Source organism: Passer montanus, unplaced genomic scaffold, assembly GCF_014805655.1.
Source record: "Passer montanus isolate IOZ18808 unplaced genomic scaffold, ASM1480565v1 scaffold86, whole genome shotgun sequence".
In the NCBI taxonomy this organism is placed as follows: domain Eukaryota; kingdom Metazoa; phylum Chordata; class Aves; order Passeriformes; family Passeridae; genus Passer; species Passer montanus.
The window spans coordinates 2325756-2349024 of NW_024373923.1; the positions used below are offsets into that span (position 1 = coordinate 2325756).

At 49.6% G+C, this 23269-nt stretch overlaps 1 protein-coding gene and 1 long non-coding RNA gene across 2 annotated transcripts; one reads left to right on the top strand and one right to left on the bottom strand.

Moving 5' to 3' along the window:
* Positions 1-6182: 6182 nt before the first annotated feature.
* LIPG (lipase G, endothelial type) lies at positions 6183-16095 on the top strand. The gene is made up of 10 exons (XM_039733360.1): positions 6183-6341; positions 6457-6629; positions 7615-7794; positions 8402-8513; positions 9609-9833; positions 10241-10483; positions 10932-11052; positions 11640-11858; positions 12878-12970; positions 14529-16095. The coding sequence occupies exons 1-10, from the start codon at positions 6284-6286 to the stop codon at positions 14548-14550; spliced, it is 1446 nt and encodes a 481-aa protein (XP_039589294.1). The 5' UTR covers positions 6183-6283; the 3' UTR covers positions 14551-16095.
* Positions 8550-21635, bottom strand: LOC120513708. Its single transcript, XR_005630332.1, has 3 exons — positions 21266-21635; positions 11727-11839; positions 8550-9699 (listed from the first exon to the last, which is right to left on the bottom strand). It is a non-coding gene; the product is annotated as an uncharacterized LOC120513708 (long non-coding RNA).
* Positions 21636-23269: the final 1634 nt, after the last annotated feature.

Below are 23269 nucleotides of genomic sequence, written 5' to 3' on the forward strand. Positions count from 1 at the left end.
ACCAGCTGAAGGATCAAGTAATCACATACTTCTGAGATGATTCTCCAGTGCCACCAAAACAGGACCTCAGAAAGGAGCAGAAGCAAATATCCCTCTGGCCACCCATAACATCTCTGCACTGCCAATGGACTTGGCTGCAAGTCCACGTTCAAGCCCAGACATGCTCAGCGATCATCCAGCTTGGATGGAAAACTGTGAATTTTGCTTAAAAGCATAAGAAGAGAGAAATACATGCCATTCCTCAGCACAGACCTAAAGGCATCCTTGTCTGCAGAGTGGATGGAGCAGGCCCACCGCACACCACCGGGCCTTCTGTCTGACACAAAGCAGCCTAGCAGCCTGGATCCGTCTCACGGACCACGAGACATGCTGGGAATGACAAGCTGAATTCCACTTGTCTGCTTGGGCACAGCAAACAGGCATCAGGACACACAGAGCTCTCTCTGGCCTCCAGCCTGAGCTCCTGCACAGCCCTGCTGGGGATAAAGGAGGGCAAGATCACTCACAGCAACCCAGGCACTCATGCAAGACACGGGCAGGGTTGAAAAGAGATAAAAACCATAAAAATAATTTCTGTTGCTCACATATATGTCTGGGAAAACAGCAGAAGCTTGAAGAAGGAAGCAGCATTTTGTCTGTGGTGAAGGGTGGTCCAGAGGCAGGCCTGGGTCCTGCCATGGGGAGGGGGCAGCCAGCAGGGATCAAAGCCTCCTGGAAACCTCCCAGTGGATGGCGATGCCTGGAGACAGGTACAAACTGTAACCCTGTGTGACAACGCTCACAAGAATTAGCATTTCCCAGGAATGCGGGGATTTATTCTTCAAGGCCCACCATATCCGCGAGCACTGCAGCCCAAACACTGCACCAACAGAGCATGTGTTTGATAAGAACCCAGGAACAGATGCCAGCGGATTTAATGTGGGACAGGAGGCCCATTGCAGGTTTGCAGACTGCTGGCAGGGTCAGCTGTAAATATTCCCTCACAATCAAAGGCATTCATCTAAGGATTTCATGCTGGGGGCTTTGTGGTAAAGTAAATTTGCAACTAACAGGACCATTAATAGTCAGACAGTTTAGTGGGCTCGCTGGCTGCCATTTATTTTCCCCACAGTCATTTTTACTACATCTAAATACCATGGGGATATGGGACTTGAATGAGGTGGCTTAAGAAATCAGCTTAGAAGGAGTAGGAGAAGGGGTTACCTCCAACAAAGAGAGCTCAACGGGGATCGAACTGGGATATCAATAGTGGGTAAGGCCACTGAAGCATGTGAGCTGATTTCATAACCTGGTGGAGATTAGCCTCTTCTGTAAGCAAACAAACCTACACAGGGGTATGAAGTATTGGACCTATAAAGTGTGTTCATAGAGGGGATGTATTTGAAAGGCTGAGGAGAGAAGGCGAAACTTTGTGAGGTAAGAAGAGGCTGTGAAACAAAGATACCATGGCCTGTTTTCACCCCAGTTTGACACTCTCAGAACAAAAACAACCACAGCAGAAACTGTGCTGCAGAAATAATACGTGCCCCCCTCTGCAGCAAGCACTAAGTATAAAATAATTGTGGTGTGATGGGATGATGACAAACCAAGAGTTCCAGGGCTGAGCAGGCACAGGGTGATACAAGGATTAACCCAGGGTGATATTTCACCGGAGAGCTGCCTCTCCAGAATATCTTGGGGTGCAGTCAGCTCTGCACCCCCATCTCCTCCAGGCCTTTGGCCCAGCTCAAGGCTGCTGCCATCTGAGCAGCCCTTCCTTCTCTCAGTTTGTTCACTACCTTTCCTCCTCTGTCATCTCAGAAACAAACTAGGCAGAAGGAGCCATGTGGGAAACTAGCATCAATTCCATTGGATTATACTGCCTGTGTTTTGTAATTGAAAATAGTAACTGTTTTATAACCAAAAAAAAAAAAAAAAAACAAAAAAAAAAGAGAGAGAGGGAGAGATCCCTTTCTCTCCCCTTCTCCTATCCTGTAAATCCTACTCACTCTTTCACTGGAGAAAGCAACTACCAGGCAGGAAGAATGGAGATTGGGCAAAACACTCTCAAATTTCTAAATGCACTTCCTGACACTGAATATCTGACTTAAAGCCGTGACATCTCTCTTTAGCTTGTTCAAATGAAAAATTTTTATTAGGAGCGTCTTTAACTCTGGTTGGTATGCCATTGTTTTCACTAATCACTTCACAAGCCCGGGAGTCACAATTTTTACCTGACAGGAGTGGCCAGGTGTTCCACTTGTACCTTCCCAGCAATGTAAACACAACAGGATGCAACCTTAACCACGGCAATACTGTACAAATCCCTCCTGCAGCCACTCAGGAGAGCAGTGGTACTCTGTCCTGGGCCTCAAATCTCTCTTTGCTGTCTTTCCATGGCAGGTCATCCATGGGAGGATGAGGGGAGCAATGTTGGCAGCGCTGTTCATGCATAAGGCTGCTGTGAGTTTTCTTTGTTATCTCCACGCCTGCTCACACCAGAGTCACTCTATCTCTGCAGGTTTTTAAAGAGGTGGTGTGATGATGTAGTGTTTTCCCTTTTCCTTCAATGCTCAGCTCTTCAATGCTGTTGTCATTTCTGCAAGGAAAGCAGGTGTCTGCATGCTATTTTTAAAGACAGGGAAAAGAGTAATTAATGACAATTATTTTACAGAAGTCTCCTAACTTCAGTCTCCTCAAAGTCCTTTCTGTCAGGGATGCTGAGCTCCTGCAGAAGATGCTCACCATAACCAAGTTTGAGATGTTCTTCTGTAGAAACAGCATTGAAAGTGTCTCCTTGATGGATGCACAGGTATGGAAACCTCCCAAATTAAATGCTGCTGTGTAAAACCTGTCTAGTACTTCTCTGAGAGCACCAGTAGACTTCAGACCTTTAAATATTTGGGCATCCTAATCTACATACCGTGCTGATTTTAGCTTTTTGCTACTAAAAGAAGCTTGATGCCTCTCATGTACCTTCTACCTCCACATTTCATGATTCTTCTCTGACTCACCATGTCTGGTGCTGAAGAAGAAACTCACCATGTCTAGTGCTGAGAAGACTCAGCCACCCAGCACCCACCTGCAAAGGGCTCGTGACTACAGCTGAGTGGAAACATTTTTGTATTTCCTATGAAAACGCTCATGATTTCAAAAACATTCCTTTTCTGCTTTTGGACCGAGTTGAGACCTTTAGGAAATCATGTAGGAATGGAGCCAGGGAGAGAGGAAGAGAGCCAGAAAGACACCTCCAAGAACAGCCACTATCTCCACGGGCATTGCCCCCTCACACCAGCTGCTGAGGTGAAGCCTCCAACATCCCTACAAGTGCTGTAACTCCTGAGCTTCCATGTCTTTTCAAGTGGATTACTATCATTTAATCCTGGATTATTATTTATTACTTACTACAATATCCAGAATTTCCATCTGGGAGCCATGAAATCTTTTCCAGTGACAAACTAATCAAAACTAGGAATTTTTCCTCAGAATTACTTGGCTTAAGGAACTGCTATTTTCCAAGCAGCTCTGGGTGGGAGCCTCCTTCCCCCCAGGCCACGAGGGTTACAGAGAGGTCAGTGCCGAGCTGCACTCTGTGAGTTGATACAATGCCCATCACAACAGACCCTGAGCATCTCCCCAGATGATCATCACCCTTCAGCCGGAGCAGCTAGGAATTATTTTGATGCACTTTTTCCTTGCTGTTGCTAAGCTATTCTCACTGCTACTGTCATTCTTGGAAGCCAGAGGCAAAGACCAGGACTCCCCTCCCAGAGCCTGGCAGACAAAAGCAGGAGCTTTACAATAGCAGGACAACAAAAGGAGAATGAGAAGACCTCGTGGTTAAACCACGATAATGTCGCGGTGGTCAGCAGTCTGCAAGGGGTTTGTTGGCACCAGAAATTTTTTGAATGATGAGGCGTTTGGCGATGAGGCTTGGCTGAATCATTTCCTGCAGGAGTAAGTCCAGTAGTGGACAGCAGCTGAGAAATTTAGGTTCTTTCTGTTTTAGGTCAGTGCTGCCAGGATGCTGCTCCTCGAGAGGGACCACACAGCTGCAGAGGAGAGGCTACATCCTCAGGACATTTTGCTCAATCCCACGCTCCCTGAGGAACATGAGCATCATCCCCAGCCTCTGGAAACAGGGTATGCTTGAGGAGATCCCAGAACATGAATTCATCCTGCAAAGTGAGACATGAAGAGGTTCTAGGAGTGATCCCCAAAGAGGAGAGGAGCAGCAGTTCCCATTCACAACCTGTCACATATAAGAGAGCTATGAGGAATGGAATGGAATGGAATGGAATGGAATAGAATAGAATAGAATAGAATAGAATAGAATAGAATAGAATAGAATAGGAGTATTTCAGTTGGAAGTGACCTACAATGACCACCTAGTCCAGCTGCCAATCCACACAGAGTCAGGAGGTGCCTGGGCTGAGGAAGGCTCACAGAGGTGTGGGGTAAAAACTCAGTGCCCTGAGAAAGCACTGCCAGAAAATCAGATAGTCAGATTAATTCTCTCCATTTGTGTCTACTGGTGAAGGTTAAAGTAATTTCTGTGCATGATTTTGCATGTCTTCCTTCCTTCCTTCCTTCCTTCCTTCCTTCCTTCCTTCCTTCCTTCCTTCCTTCCTTCCTTCCTTCCTTCCTTGCTTCCTTCCTTCCTTCCCCTCCTTCCCCTCCTTCCCCTCCTTCCCCTCCTTCCCCTCCTTCCCCTCCTTCCCCTCCTTCCTTCCCTTCCTTGCTTCCTTCCCGCCTTCATCATGTTTATACCACAAAACCAGGGACAAACACACCAATTTCCATGCCAAGCATGCAATTTTCTAATAAAACTTTCTAAGTTTTTGCAGATCCTTCGACTTTTTCCTTTCCTTTTGACCATGAGTATCTACAAATCATGTGTGCTCCCTTCACCTTAGGGGTGGGACACTATACTCCTTTGATTTTTGCCCATTGTTGGCCCACACCTTTTTCTTTCACCCTGGTGCTTTGTCCTTGCTTTCTTCTGTGAATTTGGAGAGAAAGAGGAGCCACAGGGCTGGGGAAGCGGATGGAGAAAGAGAGCAGGAAAATCATGTGCCCCCAGAGCATGATCTCTTCTTACAGTGTGGTGAGACAGCAGCAGTATAAAGTGAGATAACTTGTCACACAGCAGCAATTGGTAAATAAACAAGTAATAAAAAAGTATAAACGAATGGTAAATGTTTGAGTTCAAAGTGACTTATGATACTGCAGAAGGTGGTGGGCTGCAGGTCGGGCAATGCCCTTCTGGAAGCATCTTGTGCCTGTGCACTCGTGCCAGAGGGCCCAAGCAGCGAAGTTCTGGGGGTTCACACGGGTGGAGATGGAAAGCAGAGACCCCACAGGCGTGTGGGACCGCAGCATGAGGGGTCAGCACAGGTGAGTCCCCCTTCCCAAACACCCCCAGCTCCCCACGCGGGGCTGCATGTCCCCTGTACCCCTGGGGGTGCCAGCGCGGGGCACTCCCTGTGGCTGCCACCATCCCCCTGACATGTCCCCTGTGTCCCTCGGCGTGCCAGCCCGGGGCACTCCCTGTGGCTGCCACCAACCCCACCCCATGTCCCCTGTGTCCCTCGATGTGCCAGTGCTGGGCACCCCCTGTGGCTCTTACATCCCCCCCATGTCCCCTGTGTCCCTCGGCGTGCCAGCCCGGGGCACTCCCTGTGGCTGCCACCAACCCCACCCCATGTCCCCTGTGTCCCTCGATGTGCCAGTGCTGGGCACCCCCTGTGGCTCTTACATCCCCCCCATGTCCCCTGTGTCCCTCGGGGTGCCAGCTCTGGGGTCTCCCTGTGGTTCCCACCAATGTCCCCCGTGTTCCCCGTGTCCCTGGGGGTGCCAGCCCTGGGGATCCCCTGTATCTCCCACCAATGTCCCCCGTGTCCCTGGGGGTGCCAGCCCTGGGGACCCCCTGTATCTCCCACCAATGTTCCCCGTGTCCCTGGGGGTGCCGGCCCTGGGGATCCCCTGTATCTCGCACCAATGTCCCCCGTGTCCCTGGGGGTGCCAGCCCTGGGGATCCCCTGTATCTCGCACCAATGTCCCCCGTGTCCCTGGGGGTGCCAGCCCGGGGGACCCCCGCGGACCCTCCCACGCGGGGCGTGGCCTCCCATTCATCCCACCCGTGACGTCACGGGAGGCGTGACCAATCGGAGCGGCGGGCTGGCCCCGCCCCCCGCGCCGCGGTTAAAGCGGCGCCGCCGCCGCCGCGCGTCCGTCGTGCGGGCGTGTGTCCGTCCATTCATCCGTGCCGCTGCAGCGCTCCGGCCGCCCGTGCTCCCGAGCCATGCGGCGGCTCTTCCTCCTGCTCTGCGGCGCCGTGTCCTGCTGCGCCGCGGCCGGAGGTGGGTGAGCGCGGTGCCGCGCGGGACCGGGGCAGCCGCGGGGCGGGCTCGGCCCCCGGCGGGGCAGGCGGGCTCCGGGGCGCTTTGCTGACCCTTCTCTCCCGCCGGCTCGCAGATGGCAGCGCGGAGCGTGTGCCGGCGCAGAAGGCGCGGGTGAAGTTCGGTGTGCGCTCCTCGCCGGACGCCGGGGAGGATGGCTGCGCGCTCGCCATCGGGCAGCAGCAGTGCTTGGAGGACTGCAAGTTCAACGTGACAGCTAAAACCTTCTTCATCATTCACGGCTGGACGGTAAGTGTGAAGAATCCCGGGCGATGCTTGGTCTGCCCACTCACAGAGGGCAAACCGCCCTGCAAAGGGGCTGTGTCTCCAGAACATTTATTTTCAGGAATTTCTGTGACTGACTCATCCCTGAAGGTGTTCAAGGCCGGGCTGGATGGCACCTTGAACCACCTGGTCTAGTGGAAGATGTCTCTGTCGATGGCAGGGGAGTTCAAACTAGACAATCTTTAAGGTCCTTTCCTACCCAAACCATTTTAGAATTCTATGAATATAGGAATTTGGGAAAACTTCTCATGTTCTGAGCACAATGGTCTCTTAAAAGATGCACCTCTATTGAGATCTCTGGAGCAAAGTGTTTCAGTCTTAGAAACTCTGAAATCACCCATCTCATTCATAACTGCTCAAGATCACTTCCTAGCTGTACAATGTGAACATGGCACTAAAATCCAGCTGACTGACCACTATGAATGTGACACTTGACTTGACAGGCACGTGTATGGCCCTTCTGTAATCGTAGCTGAGTGCCCAGTCCTGCCGTCTGCTATGTGCGCTCCTTGATAAAGAAACAAGAGGGCACGCACACTTTATCAAGCCTTTTAACTCTGCGTTTGGTGAGGCTGAGTGTGTGGCACAAGGGAGCTTATCAGCTCTGCCAGGGCTTATGCAAACCGCGCTGCCAGGTCTGGAGAATAATTTTGCAATCCGTCAGAATTTCTGAAACTCTTGAGAAAAAGTGTGATAAGGTGGCACGTAATGAATGCCTCTCCCTCCTGCCCTAGAAGGCAAGTGGGTAATTACAGCCAGAGTCTCTCAAAACCTGTTTTTCTTACTCCGTTGCATGCATGCTCTTACTGCATCGCTGAGAGGTAGTGGGGCTTGCAGAGGAGCAGCATGCAGCTGGAGCAGCAAATGTAAATGGCATGCAAATAACTAGACTGTGGATGTGTCATCTCGGTCCCGCAAGCTGGAAACTGACACCTGAATCTCTTTCTAGATGAGTGGCATGTTCGAAACCTGGCTTGACAGCCTGGTGTCCGCTCTGCAGGAGAGGGAGAAGGATGCCAACGTGGTCGTGGTGGACTGGCTCTCTCTTGCCCACCAGCTCTACACCGATGCCGTGAACAACACGCAGATTGTTGGAAAAACCATAGCGAGGTTGCTTGACTGGTTACAGGTAGTGCAAGCTAAGAGCAGCCTCTGTTGTAATGCTTGGTGAGGGGCTGTTGCACAAGGCTGCTGAGCGTTCACTAGCAGGGCAGGCTGTGCTGTAACCCAGCCCAGGGCTTGGCCAGGTGATGGCTCATAGCTGCAGTGCTGCTGCCCTGCCTCCCTGGAGATGCTGCCTCGCAGCGTGCTGGGGTTGGTGGTGCTGAAGTGCAGTTCAGATTTGGGAGTGCTGCCTGAGCAATGTGGGCTCGGGTGTTGGGTGTTCAAAGCCAGCACTGGCCTGGCAGCAGGCGGGGGAAGAGGAGAGGTCCATGGTGCTGCACTTGGCACCTGAGGCCATGGCCAGGGCTGAGTCTGCTGGCAGCTCCCAGGGGAAAGTTTTATATTGATAAAGAAGTTTTATCTTGATAAAGAATATCATAATTGGGGCTGGAACATGGGTAAACCACCAGTGCCATCCAAACCGTTCCGCTTGTCTTGATGAAATACAAAACGAAGCGTGCTTATCTGCCCCCTCCCGCCAATCCCTTCTTGCAACTGGACTTTATACCCCTGCAGCACCAGATGCCATGAAAGAGAGGGGATCAAACTCCCATGTTTTCTTTTCCTTGCAGGAAAACCCCCTCTTCAAGCTTGAGAATGTCCACCTGATCGGGTACAGCCTGGGTGCCCACGTGGCTGGCTTTGCTGGTAACCACGTCCACGGCACTATAGGCAGAATTACAGGCAAGTGGCTTTTTAAGCAGTCTCTCCCCTGTCCTTCCTGGCAGTGAGTTTCCCCGAACAGGCTCGTTTCCTGTGTTGCTACAATGTTGTTTTGGTGTTATTCTTCCAGAAATGACAAATTTTCTGCTTGTGGCAGCAGTGGAAAGCACAGGTCTCCTCATATCAATTATAGCAAGGCTTCAGTGAAAAAACCTTACCCAGGACAAACTGGTTCTGGGTTTGTTTGAATTTAAATGTGGCTCCGAAACAAGTCCAGCTCAAGCTCTTACTATCCAAATGCTATTCCTCTGAGTGATAGTGTTTTTGTAATTATAGCTCATAAGCTAATGGAGGCGAGAGCTATTGGGTGCTGTTTGTCCCACAGGATATCTGATTAAAAAAAAGAAATCAACTCCAAACCCTCATTCTGGAAGTATCTGAAGAGTTTGCTTCCAGCTCCAGAGGAAAGCTGATTTCAACATGTGAGAACTTAGGGCATAGTACAAGGAGTTGCATTAAGGATTTACATGTGACACTGGCAGTTAGAATTCCACATAGCCTAGCAATAAATGTATTTAATTAATCAGGGGAAAAAAAAATCACCTAACAGTCAAGTTGTAGAAATGCTCTGGAGTGCAGCTTCTGGTTGGGGGTGAGGCTCAGGGGTAAACAGAACATCCCAAACCCATCATGGGATCTCAGATGAAGGTAATTCTTGGCTGCTGCTTTGTGTTAGTCCCTCCATATCTGCAGTCTGAAAACAGACTAAATGTCACTGAGGCAGCTTTGGCTGCCAGCTGTCCCTCTTCTGGTGTTTGGAGCTGCCTCTTGAACCATCTCTTCACCATCCCCTGGTGAAGGCTCTTTGCTTCCAACAGCCAATCTCATCATGGTGCTGCTATTGGGTTGTGCTGCCCCAAAAGTGGAGTGGGACGTTTTTATTTATGCCAGTGAGCCCGTGGTGAAGACATCTTGAGGGACAGTACCAGCAATGAGGCTGGGACTGTCTGTGAATCAGCTGGTGAGGAGACCTGCCAGCAGCAGGCTTCTGGCTGTGCTCTGTATGAAACAGCCCAATTTCTTACCTGGCCCCTTGTGTTCTGTCTCTGACTCCAGGCTTGGATCCTGCTGGCCCCATGTTTGAAGGAGTGGACCCCAGCAGGCGCCTCTCCCCTGATGATGCCAACTTTGTGGATGTCCTTCACACCTACACCAGGGAAACACTGGGTGTTAGCATTGGGATCCAGATGCCTGTGGGCCACCTTGACATCTACCCCAATGGAGGAGACTTCCAGCCCGGCTGTGGCCTAAGTGATGTCTTGGGAGCCATTGCCTATGGGAGTAAGTTCTCTTTACCTTTTGCCTCTGGTCAGTGTAGACTTCTCACAAATAGGCTTGGGTTGATGGAAAGAAAACTATGTTTTCCTTCTAAACTGTCTGTACTTCTGGAGATAGATAGTTGCTAGAAACCATAAAGTCTTTTAACAATGAAGCACATTCTCACTCCAACACCTGATCCTAATCTGTGGTCTTATGCTGGGACTAGGATCCTCTTAAAGCTCTTCATGGGAGGGACTAAGTGATCATCTCCCACTAACCTCCTGAATTGCTGCTGTTGGAAAACTGTCCAAGTTTGGCCCCATTCAGCTCATGCTGGCTGCAGAAAGGCAGAGCTCACTTTATCTCATGGGCTGCTGGGGTGACAGCCGCTTAAACCAAGTGTGTCCCTTGCAACTCTGCCTCTCCAGCAATTGGTGAAGTTGTCAAGTGCGAGCACGAGCGGTCTGTGCACCTCTTCGTGGACTCCCTGGTGAACCAGGACAAGCAGAGCTTCGCCTTTCAGTGCACCGATTCCAGCCGCTTCAAGAAGGGCATCTGCCTGAGCTGCCGCAAGAACCGCTGCAACGGCATCGGCTACAACGCCCGCAGGATCCGCCACAAGAGGAACAGCAAGATGTACCTGAAAACCAGGGCTGACATGCCCTTCAAAGGTACGCTTCCCCTCCCAGGAGGAGCATGGCCTCCCCAAGCTGGTGTGGTGGAGGAGCAGCATCTCCCCAGAGCCCTGAAGCTCCAGCTGCTGTTCTGCTGGCGCCCGGCTGCACTGCTGTGCTGTGCCATCGCTCCTTCCTCCCTGTGGGATCCACCCACAACAACCCTCTGCCTTTTGAGCAGGGCTGCACTTCACCTGCTGTGCTTGCAGAACTCAGCCTCAGAGCAATGTAAGGTCTGGGAAGCCGTCCCCATGGTGGGCCTGCTGCTGTTGTTGTGTAAAAGTCAAATTTGTAATCAGTAAGGGCAGCAAAAAAGTGATCAGTGCTGTCTCACTAAAGGAAGGGTCTGGTCCTTGCTAGCCAACACTATTTCACACAGAGCAGTGCTGAGCAATGTTTTTTTCAGCGCAGCTGGTTCCATCTCTGGTCTCCCCTTTCTCTCCAGTCTACCACTACCAGATGAAAATGCACGTCTTCAGCTATAAGGACTTGGGAGAGGTTGATCCCACCTTCTCTGTCACCCTCCACGGCACCAATGGAGACTCTGAGCCCCTCTCTTTGGAAATGTAAGTAATCTGCCTTTTGTGTTTTTGCCTAAATATGAAGGCCACAGGGACTACACCGGATGGCAGAATTCTTCTTCCTCTGATAACACTGGTATTGCATCCCAGCCTAGCAGCCTCACTTCATCACCTTTCCAGAAAGCTTTTCATTCAGCAGCTTAATTCCAATTTATTACTGGATGAATTGAGAACACCTTAATGTGCTCAGTCCCATGTTAGCCTTCATGGCTCATTGCTTTTTTGTGTGTGGTTTTTTTTGGTCGGTTGGTTTGTTTTTGCCCTCCACCATTTGGACGTGGTCTGAAATGTCTCTGGAGGCACTACTGACCTTATTTAGCCTCTGCCAAAAGAAAGAGCAGGCACAAAACCCACCTTTAAGCCATGGAAGGATGGCCAAGCTAAGTGCACACTGCGTTGTGTGGAAGCAGCTATCTGAGCTCCTGTCAGTGTAATCAGTAATTAACTGGTGACAGTTGAATGTGCAGCACTCGATAAGCTGCAGGGGCTCTGTTAAACTCCTGGCATGGAACAAAGGAGCACCTGGCATCCTTCCATAAGGAAAAAACACCAAGTCTCTGCCTCTCTTCCAGGCTTGATCTAATTGGCCTAAATGCCACAAACACCTTCCTGGTCTATACTGAGGAGGACATGGGTGAACTTCTGAAAATAAAGCTCACCTGGGAGGGGACGTCTCAGTCGTGGTATGATCTGTGGAAAGAGCTGAGGAGCTACTGGTACAGGCCTGTGAATTCCACCCAGGAGCTCCACATCAGACGAATACGTGTGAAATCTGGGGAAACACAACAGAGGTAATAATTGTGCTAGGTTGCATGTGAACTGACCTGAAACTTCAACCCAGAGCCAAGGAAAAAAAGCCAGTGTTTTGAATGTAGCTGGTGTCCTGAACTGCCTTCCTTTTTGGTGTCAACAGCTATTGCTCCCTCATGGTGTAGGAGAGCAGGTTACTGTCCAGCACGAGGCTGCAAACAGGCTTTAAGCAAAACTGGTCACCACAGAGCAGATTTGGAGCTTTATTTTGATACTGTGGGGTCCACTGGGGACTAAGTTAACATGCTTCAGTGTGGTTTAGATTGTACTGGAAGCGTTAAAGTACTGAGCACCAAAAGTACTCAAAGATGGATGGTCATGGCTATTATTTACAGGCTTAATGTGCTGATTTGGTACCACCAGCAGGGCCTAAAACTGCAACCAGTCACATGGTGACACCAACCCCTCAAGCACTGCATTGCTCCTTCTGGGATCTGGCAGGGGGATTGGAACTAGGTGATTTTTAAGGGCCTTTCCAAACCCAACCCTTGGATCATAGAATTGACCATAGAATTCTAGTGGAAGGTTCTCTGCCATGGCAGGGATGATTTTTAAGGTCCCATCCCACCCAAACCATTCTCTGATTCTATGAGTCTCTGCAAACAGAAAGTTACCTGAGCATCCAAAAATTGTTAAAGTTCCCAAGCATGTAGCACAGCACTCCCACAGCTTCTGTTAATGTTGTTCTGAAGGTAACCCAGATCTGTCAAAGAGCACTGACAATTTCCCACATTTCTGAGTGCTTTAAATAAGCATCACCTGTCATTTTGCATTCTGGCTTCTATGAAACATAGAGGTAGTAGGAGCAGAGACCCCCAGTTAAAATATTGAAGTAGGAAATAAAACAGCAACTCAAGGGGCTCATGGTGTATCAAGATGTTCTGGGGGATGGATGTCTAATCAAACAGCTTGTCCTAGAATAAGCTCCAGTCCGTATTACTTGCTAATTGTTATTCATGAAGGCAGCAAGTACCTTGACTTCTGTGTCCTCTCCTCCTAGGTTTGCTTTCTGTGTGGAGGACTCCCAGATAACCAGTATATCTCCTGGCAAAGAGCTCTGGTTTGTGAAGTGCACAGAGGAATGGCAGAAAAGGTATGGAAATCAGTCAAAAGAAATTCTGTATGATGGGATGAGTGGAACCTTCTCTTTGTTTTTTTAGACTCCTGATACCTCTTTTTCTTTCAAAAAAGATAATAAATCCTAGCCTAGGATTCACAGCTATCAGACTTAATTTTCATGTATGCCATATCTATTGCTAAGTAGGTGATATTATTCTCCCTTTTGACCTTGAATTGTCATCTTGTACCTTTACATGTTTACTGCCAAATGGGTGTATCACAGTCCTTGCTCCTAATTGTGGTAGGTGCTAAAGTGAGGTGCCACCAATGCCCCAGATCTGTGCAACAGTGGAAAGGTAACTAAGAGTCATTTATTAAATGCCCTGTAAAACAGGGGGAGAAGTGCAGGGCATTTCCTCAAAGTCTGGTGGAAGACCTTGAGCAGCCAAGAAATCACTTGGTTAAAGTTTGAGCTCTGCTGCATGAGGAAGACTCAGGTGAGGACTTGCCATGGTGTTACAGCCCTGACTCCTACAGCTTCACCTCCAGGCCTTGCTGATCTCCTCTGGTTCAGGAGGGTGCTGGCTTTGCCACTGCCAAAGCAGCTCAGCCTTGCTTAACCTCTGAGGGACTTCCCAGACACACAGAACAGTCCCCAGAGCATGACTTCCAGAAAGTCTGGTCCCAGCAGTGACAACCTGATTGCCTCGGATGCCTCTGGTCATGTTTTGAATGAATTCCTCTTCATTTGACTAAATGATACTTTCCTTTGGATTCAGCCCAGCCTTTTGCCCTCTCTTAAATTTCAGCATGTAGACTTGGAGCTTTGTCACTTCTAACCCAGAGGACAAAGTGCTTGTTAGGGCTAGCAGAACCCCATGGAAGTCAAGCTTTGCACGGCTTTCCTGGGCAGCAGAGCTCAGCTCAGAAATGCGAGCTGGTCCCATTCCAGGTTTGGCAGAAACCAGCAAGCTGTGCTATGCACGGTAGCAAACAATTCTGTGAATGAAACCCCTGTGCAAGAACTTGTTGCTCTGCCACAAGTCTCGAAAGATCCAGTAAACATTCCTGCAGGTACAATAAAAGGCTGTTTTGATATGCTACTTGGTAACCCCCATAAAACTGAATTGCTGGCAGATGTGCCCTTCCTGCTTTCTCGTGCAGTACAGCTTGTGCACGAGGCCGAGGAGCTGAGCTCAGCTCCAGCACACCATTTTTTTCTAGGAAATGATCCTTCCTTCCAGAAATCATGAGTGATTACTTGCTGTTCAGCTCTCTGTTTCTGCCAAGTCAGTGCAACATTATAGCTCCCTCCTTAGAGATTGAGCCTGCAAACATCTGTCCATCCCAAATGGAGCTGCACAGGCAGGGTCTAGCTCAAGCCCTGTAATTTCTGCTTGCAGCCTGCATAATGTCTGCTGCAGGCTCTCTCTGAGCAGCTACTAGGCAAAGTGCAGCTTTGGCAGAATAAAACACCAGCCTGTGCTGTCCAAACCTGTTCTTGGCATTCTGTGAGTTCTTAGAAATCCTTCATTACTCCTCTTAACTTCTGCATTTAACTAGGTGTCTTTTTTGCTCTCTGTTTTCCCCAGGTCTGTCTCAAATCTGCTTTGAAGGCTTCCCTAAAGACTCACAACCAAGCAACCTAGATGCATGAAGACCACGCAGGTGGCAAGATGCTCTGGGAGAAACCTGGCTTGGTAGCACTTAAAGAAACTTAAAGCCCTTCAGGACAAAACGTCTTGGATTGGATGCAAGAAACTGAGGAGCAATTGATGAACCATGGTCCTAGACCTAGAATAACTAAAACTCCATTTTCCCTTTCCCGAGGAGCCTGGTTTGTGCATTTAACCTTACCTTGACCTGTTACACACTGCATTTTTCCTTCCCTGCTCCCATTAACCAGGACTATGGATGAGATCTTCACAGACTGAGACCTCAGCAATGATCTTCTGGTCTTCCTGCCAGTGGAGTTGAGAAGAAAAATAATCACGCTAACTGCCCATCAGGCTGTGGGTGACAGAGCTGCCAAGAACAAATTAGCACCTGGGGTAGGGGTTACCATGGTCCTGTAGCACTGTGGGCTGTGGGAAGGTGAGACCAGCACAGGCCAGGTGTGTGGGGTTGCCCAGGGAAGGGCTGGGGATAAGCACAATGCCACTTAACTTCAAGTTGTCCTTTGCTTGCCTTAAAAATAATCCGTTCCAGTACTGAAGTGTCCATTTGCCTGACACATGGCCTGACAGGATGGCAGAGCTCTGTCCTCCCCATGCCTGGGGCAGGACACGGTGCAGGTGGTGGTGGCAGCTACTCCTCACTGCTGGTCAGTGTCTGCAGTGGGGCTGTCCAGTCCCACGTGGGGATCCCTTTTTAAGGGGCAAAGAGAAGCTGCCCTTGTTCTGACCACAGGGATGGAGGAAGGCAATGCACCGTGCTGCCTCAGGAGAGCTTTGCACCACTCCTTTTAACCTCTGAGAACGTGCTCCCCTCTGCTCAGAAGCTGTTGTAGTGCCAATGCATAATTAAGACCTTATTTTTGAGTGCCAAACATCCTGCCCTCAATTATCACCACACCCCAGTTGGATTCCCTGGTCCCAGGTGATCTTGGCTTGGCTTTGGGTTGGACAGACTCTGCAGCTGTCCTGTTTGCTACAGCAGAGTGGACCTTGTCAGTTGGTGAAATAGGTTTTGTTTTGGTTGCTTGCTTTTTTCTTTTTTTTTCTCTTTTTTTTTCCCTTTCTGGAAGGAGAATTGGTATAACAACCCTTGAGCTTTTGGCATGCAGAAAGGCAATCTCAAAAATGGTGATGCCAGGTGGTGCACTGAGTTCTGAAGTCTTAGCAAGTCCTTCTGAGGCCTGCAAATCTCTTCAGTTTTTGTAGAGCTTCACTCCAACCAAAGCAAGCACATTTGGGGATATTTTTTTCATGGTTTTATGCAAAGACTTCGAAAACGGAAGCCTTTGGTAAGTATCTGTGAGTTGTTGCCACGCCATACTTAGAGAAGTTTCAAAGCCCTATTTGTATATTGTGGTTTTTGTATGACTTAAAACATAATTTATTTCTCATATTGTATATATGTAAAATTTAAAACATTTTGGTTTTGCGTAACAGTTTTTATGAGCCTTGAGATCAAAAATAAAGGGCTTTGTAAAAATCAGTGAAGCCTTGTCATTGATCACAGAATCATTTAGGTTGGAAAGACCCTCCAAGGACACCGAGTCCTACCTTGCCCCCAGCACTGCCATGGCCACCATGATCCCTGTCCCCAAGTGCCACATCCACACTCCTCCAGGCATGAGGATTCCACCACTGCCTTGGGCAGCTGTCCCAGGGCAAAACAACCCTTTCCATAAAATTTTCCCTAATTTCTAGCTTAAACCTCCCCTGGCCCAGCCTGAGGCTGTTCCCTCTCCTCCTGTCCCTGTTCCCTGGGAGCAGAGCCCGACCCCCCCGGCTGTCCCCTCCTGGCAGGGAGTTGTGCAGAGCAATCTACCAAAAGCTTTGACATTCCTTGCCAGAACAGCTATGATGGTCTTGTTCCTCCCTGCAGGTCCCTGAGACCTTCAGCCAGGTACAGCACCCTCCCTCCACTTCCCAACTCCTCTGTGTGGACAAGGCCAAGCCGTTCTCTCTGTGCTCCCACCAACGAGGGCCTTCAGGAATGGGGCATAGTCCCTCTGGATCTACAGCTGCTCTGCAGAGATGCCCCCCATAAAATACTAGGAGAGGGGGGACACAGAGATGCTGCCAGGGCTGGAGCCCCTCTGCTCTGGAGCCAGCCTGGCACAGCTGGGGCTGCTCCCCTGCACAAGAGAAGGCTGCAGGGACACCTGAGAGCCCCTGCCAGGGCCTGCAGGGGCTCCAGGAGAGCTGCCCAGGGACTGGGGACAAGGCCTGCAGGGACAGCACACAGGCCATGGCTGCACTGCCACAGGGCAGGCACAGATTTTGGGATGTTGGGCAGGAATTGGTGGCTGGGAGGGTGGGCAGGCCCTGGCCCAGGGTGCCCAGAGCAGCTGTGGCTGCCCCTGGATCCCTGGCAGTGCCCAAGGCCAGGCTGGACGGGGCTTGGAGCAGCCTGGGACAGTGGAAGGTGTCCCTGCCCATGGCAGGGGGTGACACTGGATGGACTTCAAGGTCCCTTCCAACCCAAACTCTTCTGTGGTTACAGGGTTATTTCCATTTTAGCTCAGCAGTGAGGACATTATTTCAACAGTACCAGTACCATCATCTTTGTTTTCAGAGGAGTGAATATCAGAAAATCAAAATCCTTCTCCAGTTTGCAGTAGAGGGATGTTCTGACTGCCCCTTCCCCACAGTGACCACAAGCCACATTCAGCAGGGAGCTCTACCAAAACCATAAACCTTCCCTTAACATGCTGCTTTCTTTCAGACATGGCAATGCCACTACTGCTTTTGGCTAGGGAAAAGCAGGATTTTGTGTTACTTTCTGTGGTTGCAGTGAGCACAGTGTACTCTGGAAAGACCATTGCTGCTGTGCCAGGCTAGTCAGGACAAGTTCAAACTCCCTCTCTTCCTTTGATTTCTTGCATTAATTATTATTTTTTTTCTATTAAATGTCACTTATATTTTGCCTGAAATGCTTCACCTTTGCCTGACTTCACTAAGAAACCCACTGGTGAATACTTCTAAGAAAACTTACCCAAATCTAATCACTAACTGAGTTTTCCCTGCTTTTCCCAGCAGCCACACCACCGAATTTAAAGGGAAGCCTCTTATTGTGCTCTGCCTGTGCCTGACACAAATTGATGGCACAAATCCAGCAGCAGCAGAAGGACTTTGCAAACAGAGTAAATACCTCTGAGCTGAGGAAGATTTGCATGAAATTACTTAGTTAACCTTTCCCTATGGAAAGCTCAGCAATGCCTGTCTGCAAGGAAAACTACCTCGGTGGATTTGGCAGAGAGCTATTTGGTGCTTGTAGGGCCCCTGATTATCCTGCACCCCAGAGCTGGAGCTGTTTTCTGATGTGTTCCTGTGGGGCTCCCTTCCACCCTCTGCAAAGAGTGTGTGGGGGGAACTAACACCAGAAGTCGTTCCAGATATCTGGAACTCATTTTTTGGCTGCTACCCCGTGGACACAGCTGCAGCACAAGGGCTGGTGCCTCTTGCAGGGTGAGTCTCCTGCAAGGTAGCAGGAGCTGGCCTCTAAAGGAAAAGGGGGAAGAATACAAGCTCACAAGAGAGGAGAAACAGACTGCAGCTCTTTCACATCTGTGGGCACCCTCTTCAGGTGTCTGACCCTTCACAGAGCAAATGTTAACTCCCAAATGCATCTCTCCTGCTGCTCCACACCTTGAGCGATCACACCTGCTGGCATACCCAGATGCATCCCTGCATGGCTCCCCTCAGTGGGAGCTCAGCTGTGCATTAGACAAGTGAGAAAACAAAGAGAAGATGGTATTTTTTTAAAGTTTCCAATTAATTTAGATTTTTTAAAAAGTCTCTAAGGAATTTGTGCCTGGCAGAGCAGACACATCCCAAATCTGTGCCAGGCAGGGCTGCTGAGGCTGGACAACTGTGCCCCCAGCTGCCTGGCACCCCTCCCCCAGGTTTCCTTGGGGTCACTTTTTCACAGCCACTGCATTCAGCCCCAAGGGTTAGGTCCCCACAAAGGTCAGGCTGTTCTCTGAGGAACAATAGGACCGGCATGGGGAATGCTTTATAACCCTCCTCAACCCCCACCCAGGGCTGCCCCAGCCTCATAAGCAGCAGGAACTCAGCACTGTTTCACCAATTACCATAAAATCAGAGCGCCATAGAATCCCAAAATGCTTTGGGTTGGGAGTTTAAATTCCAGCCCATTCTAACCCCCTGCCACTGGAGGCATTTCTAGAGACAGCTTCCACCGTCCCAGGCTGCTCCAAGCCCTGTCCAGCCTGGTCTTGGGCACTGCCAGGGATCCAGGGGCAGCCACAGCTGCTCTGGGCACCCTGGGCCAGGGTCTGCCCGCCCTCCCAGCCACCAATTCCTGCCCAACATCCCAAAATGTGTGCCTGCCCTGTGGCAGTGCAGCCATGGCCTGTGTGCTGTCCCTGCAGGCCTTGTCCCCAGTCCCCAGGCCCTGGCAGGGGCTCCATGAGAGCTAGAGAGGAACCTGGGACAAGCCCAGCTTGCCAAACACATCCCAGCATCCCACTTTGGAGGTGATTTGAACATAAAGTCTACTTGGAATGTGCTGCTCTCTCATTCCCCAGTGTAGTATCTCCCTTTGGCAGTGCTCTGAGGTGTCTTAGCAGATGTCCCCAGTGCAGGTGGTGCCAGCTATCTCTCCCAAGCTCCAAAATCTGGGCACAAAAGATCTGTTTGGGATGAAACAGACCAATCCATCCTTCCAAGAACGAGGACAGCACGTTTTCAGCTGTCTTCCCAAACTGAAACAATGGCCTAGCCTCACTCCAACAAGTAAAACTTTCCAGTGTTCCCCAAGAGCAGCCTCACCGAGAGATGGCTGTGACAGTCCAGGAAACCCAAGATCTTTCTCCTCTGCCTGTGCAAATGAGTTGTAATTTTATGCCTGTTCTGATGCTGGCATTCCAACATAAATTATACAGCTCATTGCCTTCCCAGCAGTCCCATCCAGCCCAGCAGAAAACAAGGGCCTGGCAACTTCTGCACATTGGTGCAAAGGCATCAGAGACCTCACACTGCCCAGAGGGATGGGTAAAGCAGCTCGGCCCAGAACCAACCCAGGTTTAAAACTAAAGATCAGATCATTTCTATTGCTTGATTATTGTTTTTTCCTATCTCAGTCCTCTCTGTTACAGGTTGTTCTGCTGCTGTTTCACAAAGGTTCAGGACATTCGTGGCAATCTGTATAAAGAAGACACATAGTGCAAACGTTCAGAATCCTCTTCTTCTGGCCTGACTTGTAAAAAATGAGGAAAATGGATCAGTAAAACAAGGCTTTCCAGGCCATGTTGTTCCACCTCTCCTCATTCTGCAAACAGGCAAACCAGCTCAGACAAAGTTAAGAAATGACACAAGACTTGGACAAAACATTAATGCAAATATGGTTGATATTTTCCCCCCTCCTTTCCATGTGGCTTTCCATATCTTATTTTGGCTGACAACAGACATATCCTACAAAGTTATGAAGAGAAAGGCCACACCAGCTCAGCTGGAGCTAGACAAGTGTACTGAAACAATTGTAGTTCCACGCCCTAAAACCTGCAGATGTTAATGAGAAGAAGATCCTTGCTCTGCTCTCTCTGTAAAACAGCCAGACCTGTAACTGAACAACCCATCAAACACTGCATGGAAAAGCTGGACCACATTTTATATATGCACAGCAATGGAGGGAATACCCAATGATCTCAAAATCAGTTGGGTTGTAAAGCTTAAAATTTATCTCTAAATTTCAGACTAGTGGATCTGGGTGGTTTGCGGATGACTAAGTTTGTTCAAAAACCTCACTGCTCTACTTGCAGGTAGTTTATTAGTTTTGTCTTTTTGCTAAGAAAAAAGAATGCATTTAACTGTAACAAAATTGACTGCTAGCAGGATAAGATTAACAGGTTTACCTTAAAAATTTAAAGTTTGCCTTAAAAGCACTCCAGGAGTCAGTGAGAGAGAGAAAACCCAGATGCCTTCACCTTGGCTAACAGCTCTGCACATGAACCAGAACTGTTCATGGTCTTCTGAACAGTTTTCATGAAAAAAAAAAATTGAGTTTATTTTGCTTATAGGAGTTTTCTTCTACTAGTCCAGCCTGGTCTAATATGGTCTAATTCACATTAGGTTAATGAAGGTAAGTGAAGGTAAATCAAAATGAATGAAACTGAAAATTTACAGGGAGAGAATGCACATGGAGATGCTGCCAGGGCTGGAGCCCCTCTGCTCTGGAGCCAGCCTGGCACAGCTGGGGCTGCTCCCCTGCACAAGAGAAGGCTGCAGGGACACCTGAGAGCCCCTGCCAGGGCCTGCAGGGGCTCCAGGAGAGCTGCCCAGGCACTGGGGACAAGGCCTGCAGGGACAGCACACAGGCCATGGCTGCACTGCCACAGGGCAGGCACACATTTTGGGATGTTGGGCAGGAATTGGTGGCTGGGAGGGTGGGCAGGCCCTGGCCCAGGGTGCCCAGAGCAGCTGTGGCTGCCCCTGGATCCCTGGCAGTGCCCAAGGCCAGGCTGGACGGGGCTTGGAGCAGCCTGGGACAGTGGAAGGTGTCCCTGCCCATGGCAGGGGGTGGCGCTGGATGAGTTTTAGTGTCTCTTCCCACCCAAACCATTCCATGGTTCTGTAACTCCCAAAGGCTGCCATGGGGGAGCATCCATCCCCAGGAGAGCAGCAACACACTTACGCACCGGACATCTTTCCCTTGATGACTTCTGTGACCAGAGCCAAGGCTGCAGAAGCAGGGACGTGACAGCTTTTCTGGGAGTTGTGTCTGCAGAGCTTCCTCCTTGTCTCGGGAGCACGGAGCAGCCGCTGTCTCGGGGTCACTCAGTGGGGCACTGCCCGGCAGGACCTCAGCTCAGGGCACACACGAGTGCTCCAGCTGGGCCTCCTTTGACATCTGAAGGAGTTTTCCCTTGGACCTCAGCAGATGTGAGATGCTATTCCAGGAAGGGGAAGGAAGCCGAGCTGAAACGCCCAGGTGAGGAGCATGCTCTGCGCTGTGCAAGGCTGGTTAAAAGAGGCATAAATTTAGAGAAATTAAAACTCTGTACAAGTTTTTGTCCTGCTCATCATCCTCAGTTATTGACCTAAATTCCTGTCTGGAGTCCAAGTCACACGCTGCCTCCACGCCAGCTCCAGTAACAACATCAAAGCTGACCTAGACTGATCCTGTGTTCTGGCCAACAGCTACTTAACAGGACACGATGAACTTCAGATCCAGTTCATCTTTACAGGGATGAGCCAAAGGAGGCTCTCATTTTTCAGTCTGATCCAAAGATCCTCGGTTAACTTTTGCTGCCCTGTAATGGTGCTCTTTAAAGTTGCTTGCCCTTTCCAACTGGAAGACCATAAAAAATAAGTGGAGAAAACCTGATAGCTAGATGGGCAAAGCAACAAATCTGATTGTGCACATGAAATGCTGCCAAACAATCAAGAAAAAAATGAAGAAAGGGAAAGACTAAAGACAGCGTCTTCTTTTCTTTTAGCTCTATTACAAGTGATTAAGCAGTGAGGGGAAGCACGGACAAAACCAGATAGTCATAGGATATTTAAATAAATGATGTTTTCTTAAGATAATAATCACTAATACTGGAAATAACTGGAAAGGCAACCAGGAAAAAATTTTCCACTCATTTACACTAGAATTGAATGTTAAAGAAACCCCAAACATTCTAATGACGACTGTTTTGATTCAAGTCATACCCTCTACATATCACTGGAGCCAAAGCCATGCTCTGCGCTTCATCATTAATGTCCTCAAACCACTTAGAAGACAGATGTTTTTAGATAGTACTGCATAATCATTATCTGTGAAAGAAAACCTGCATCCATGTTTTCCATTTGCATCCTTGGATTGGCTCCCATCCATGATCCACTCCCTCTCCCCAGGAGATTCATACCCATGTTCCTCATTGCTTTTTCCTACAAGTTTTAGAAGAATCGGCCCTGTCAACTGCAGCCTAATTTAGAGAATCAGTGAGCTCATGTTTGTCCTCCAAAGGATCAATATCTGCACCCAAATAGGAACTACTCCTCTCAGGCGAGACCCCACCTGTAACACACCCCAGGTAAGATGAACAATGACATTGCCTTAGGAAGCTGATGGTCTTCCTGTGCCCCTGCAGCTCCGGGGTCATGCATCAAAGCAGCTGAGATGAGGAAAATAATTTTAGATGTTTTTTTGTTAAACAGGGATAGAGAAGAACCTGTTCCAGCCAGGCCACCATCTGGCCCCTGCCTTTAACCTTTGTGTTAAAGGCACATTAAAAGGCCTTTAACTTTTTTGTTAAAGGGGGATGCTGGAAGAGATGCAGCCCCTGTGCAGAGGCACTCAGAGCTCCATCTCCACCGGCATCCTCTCCTCAGACCTCTCAGGAGAAACACATCTGGCAGCCCCCTTCACCTGTATCTCACAAAGGAAACTCTCTCTGCGGAGTTCCAGAGGGAAGTGTAAGGCCCAGGTGGGCAGAGCACACACATGCCTTGATGTCCCTCTGGGCTGGGACGTGCTGCTGCTGGCCCACAGAGGTCACCTGTGAACCCAGCACAACAAAAACCCTCCAGGCAGTGTGGAAGTTCCCACCAGGAGCTGTGAAAACAGCAGCAGGCATGGTGCGCCCAGCCACGCTGGAGGCCACCAGAAGTCCAGGCTTTTTGCCAAGGATCAACCCTCCTGTCGCTGGAAGATG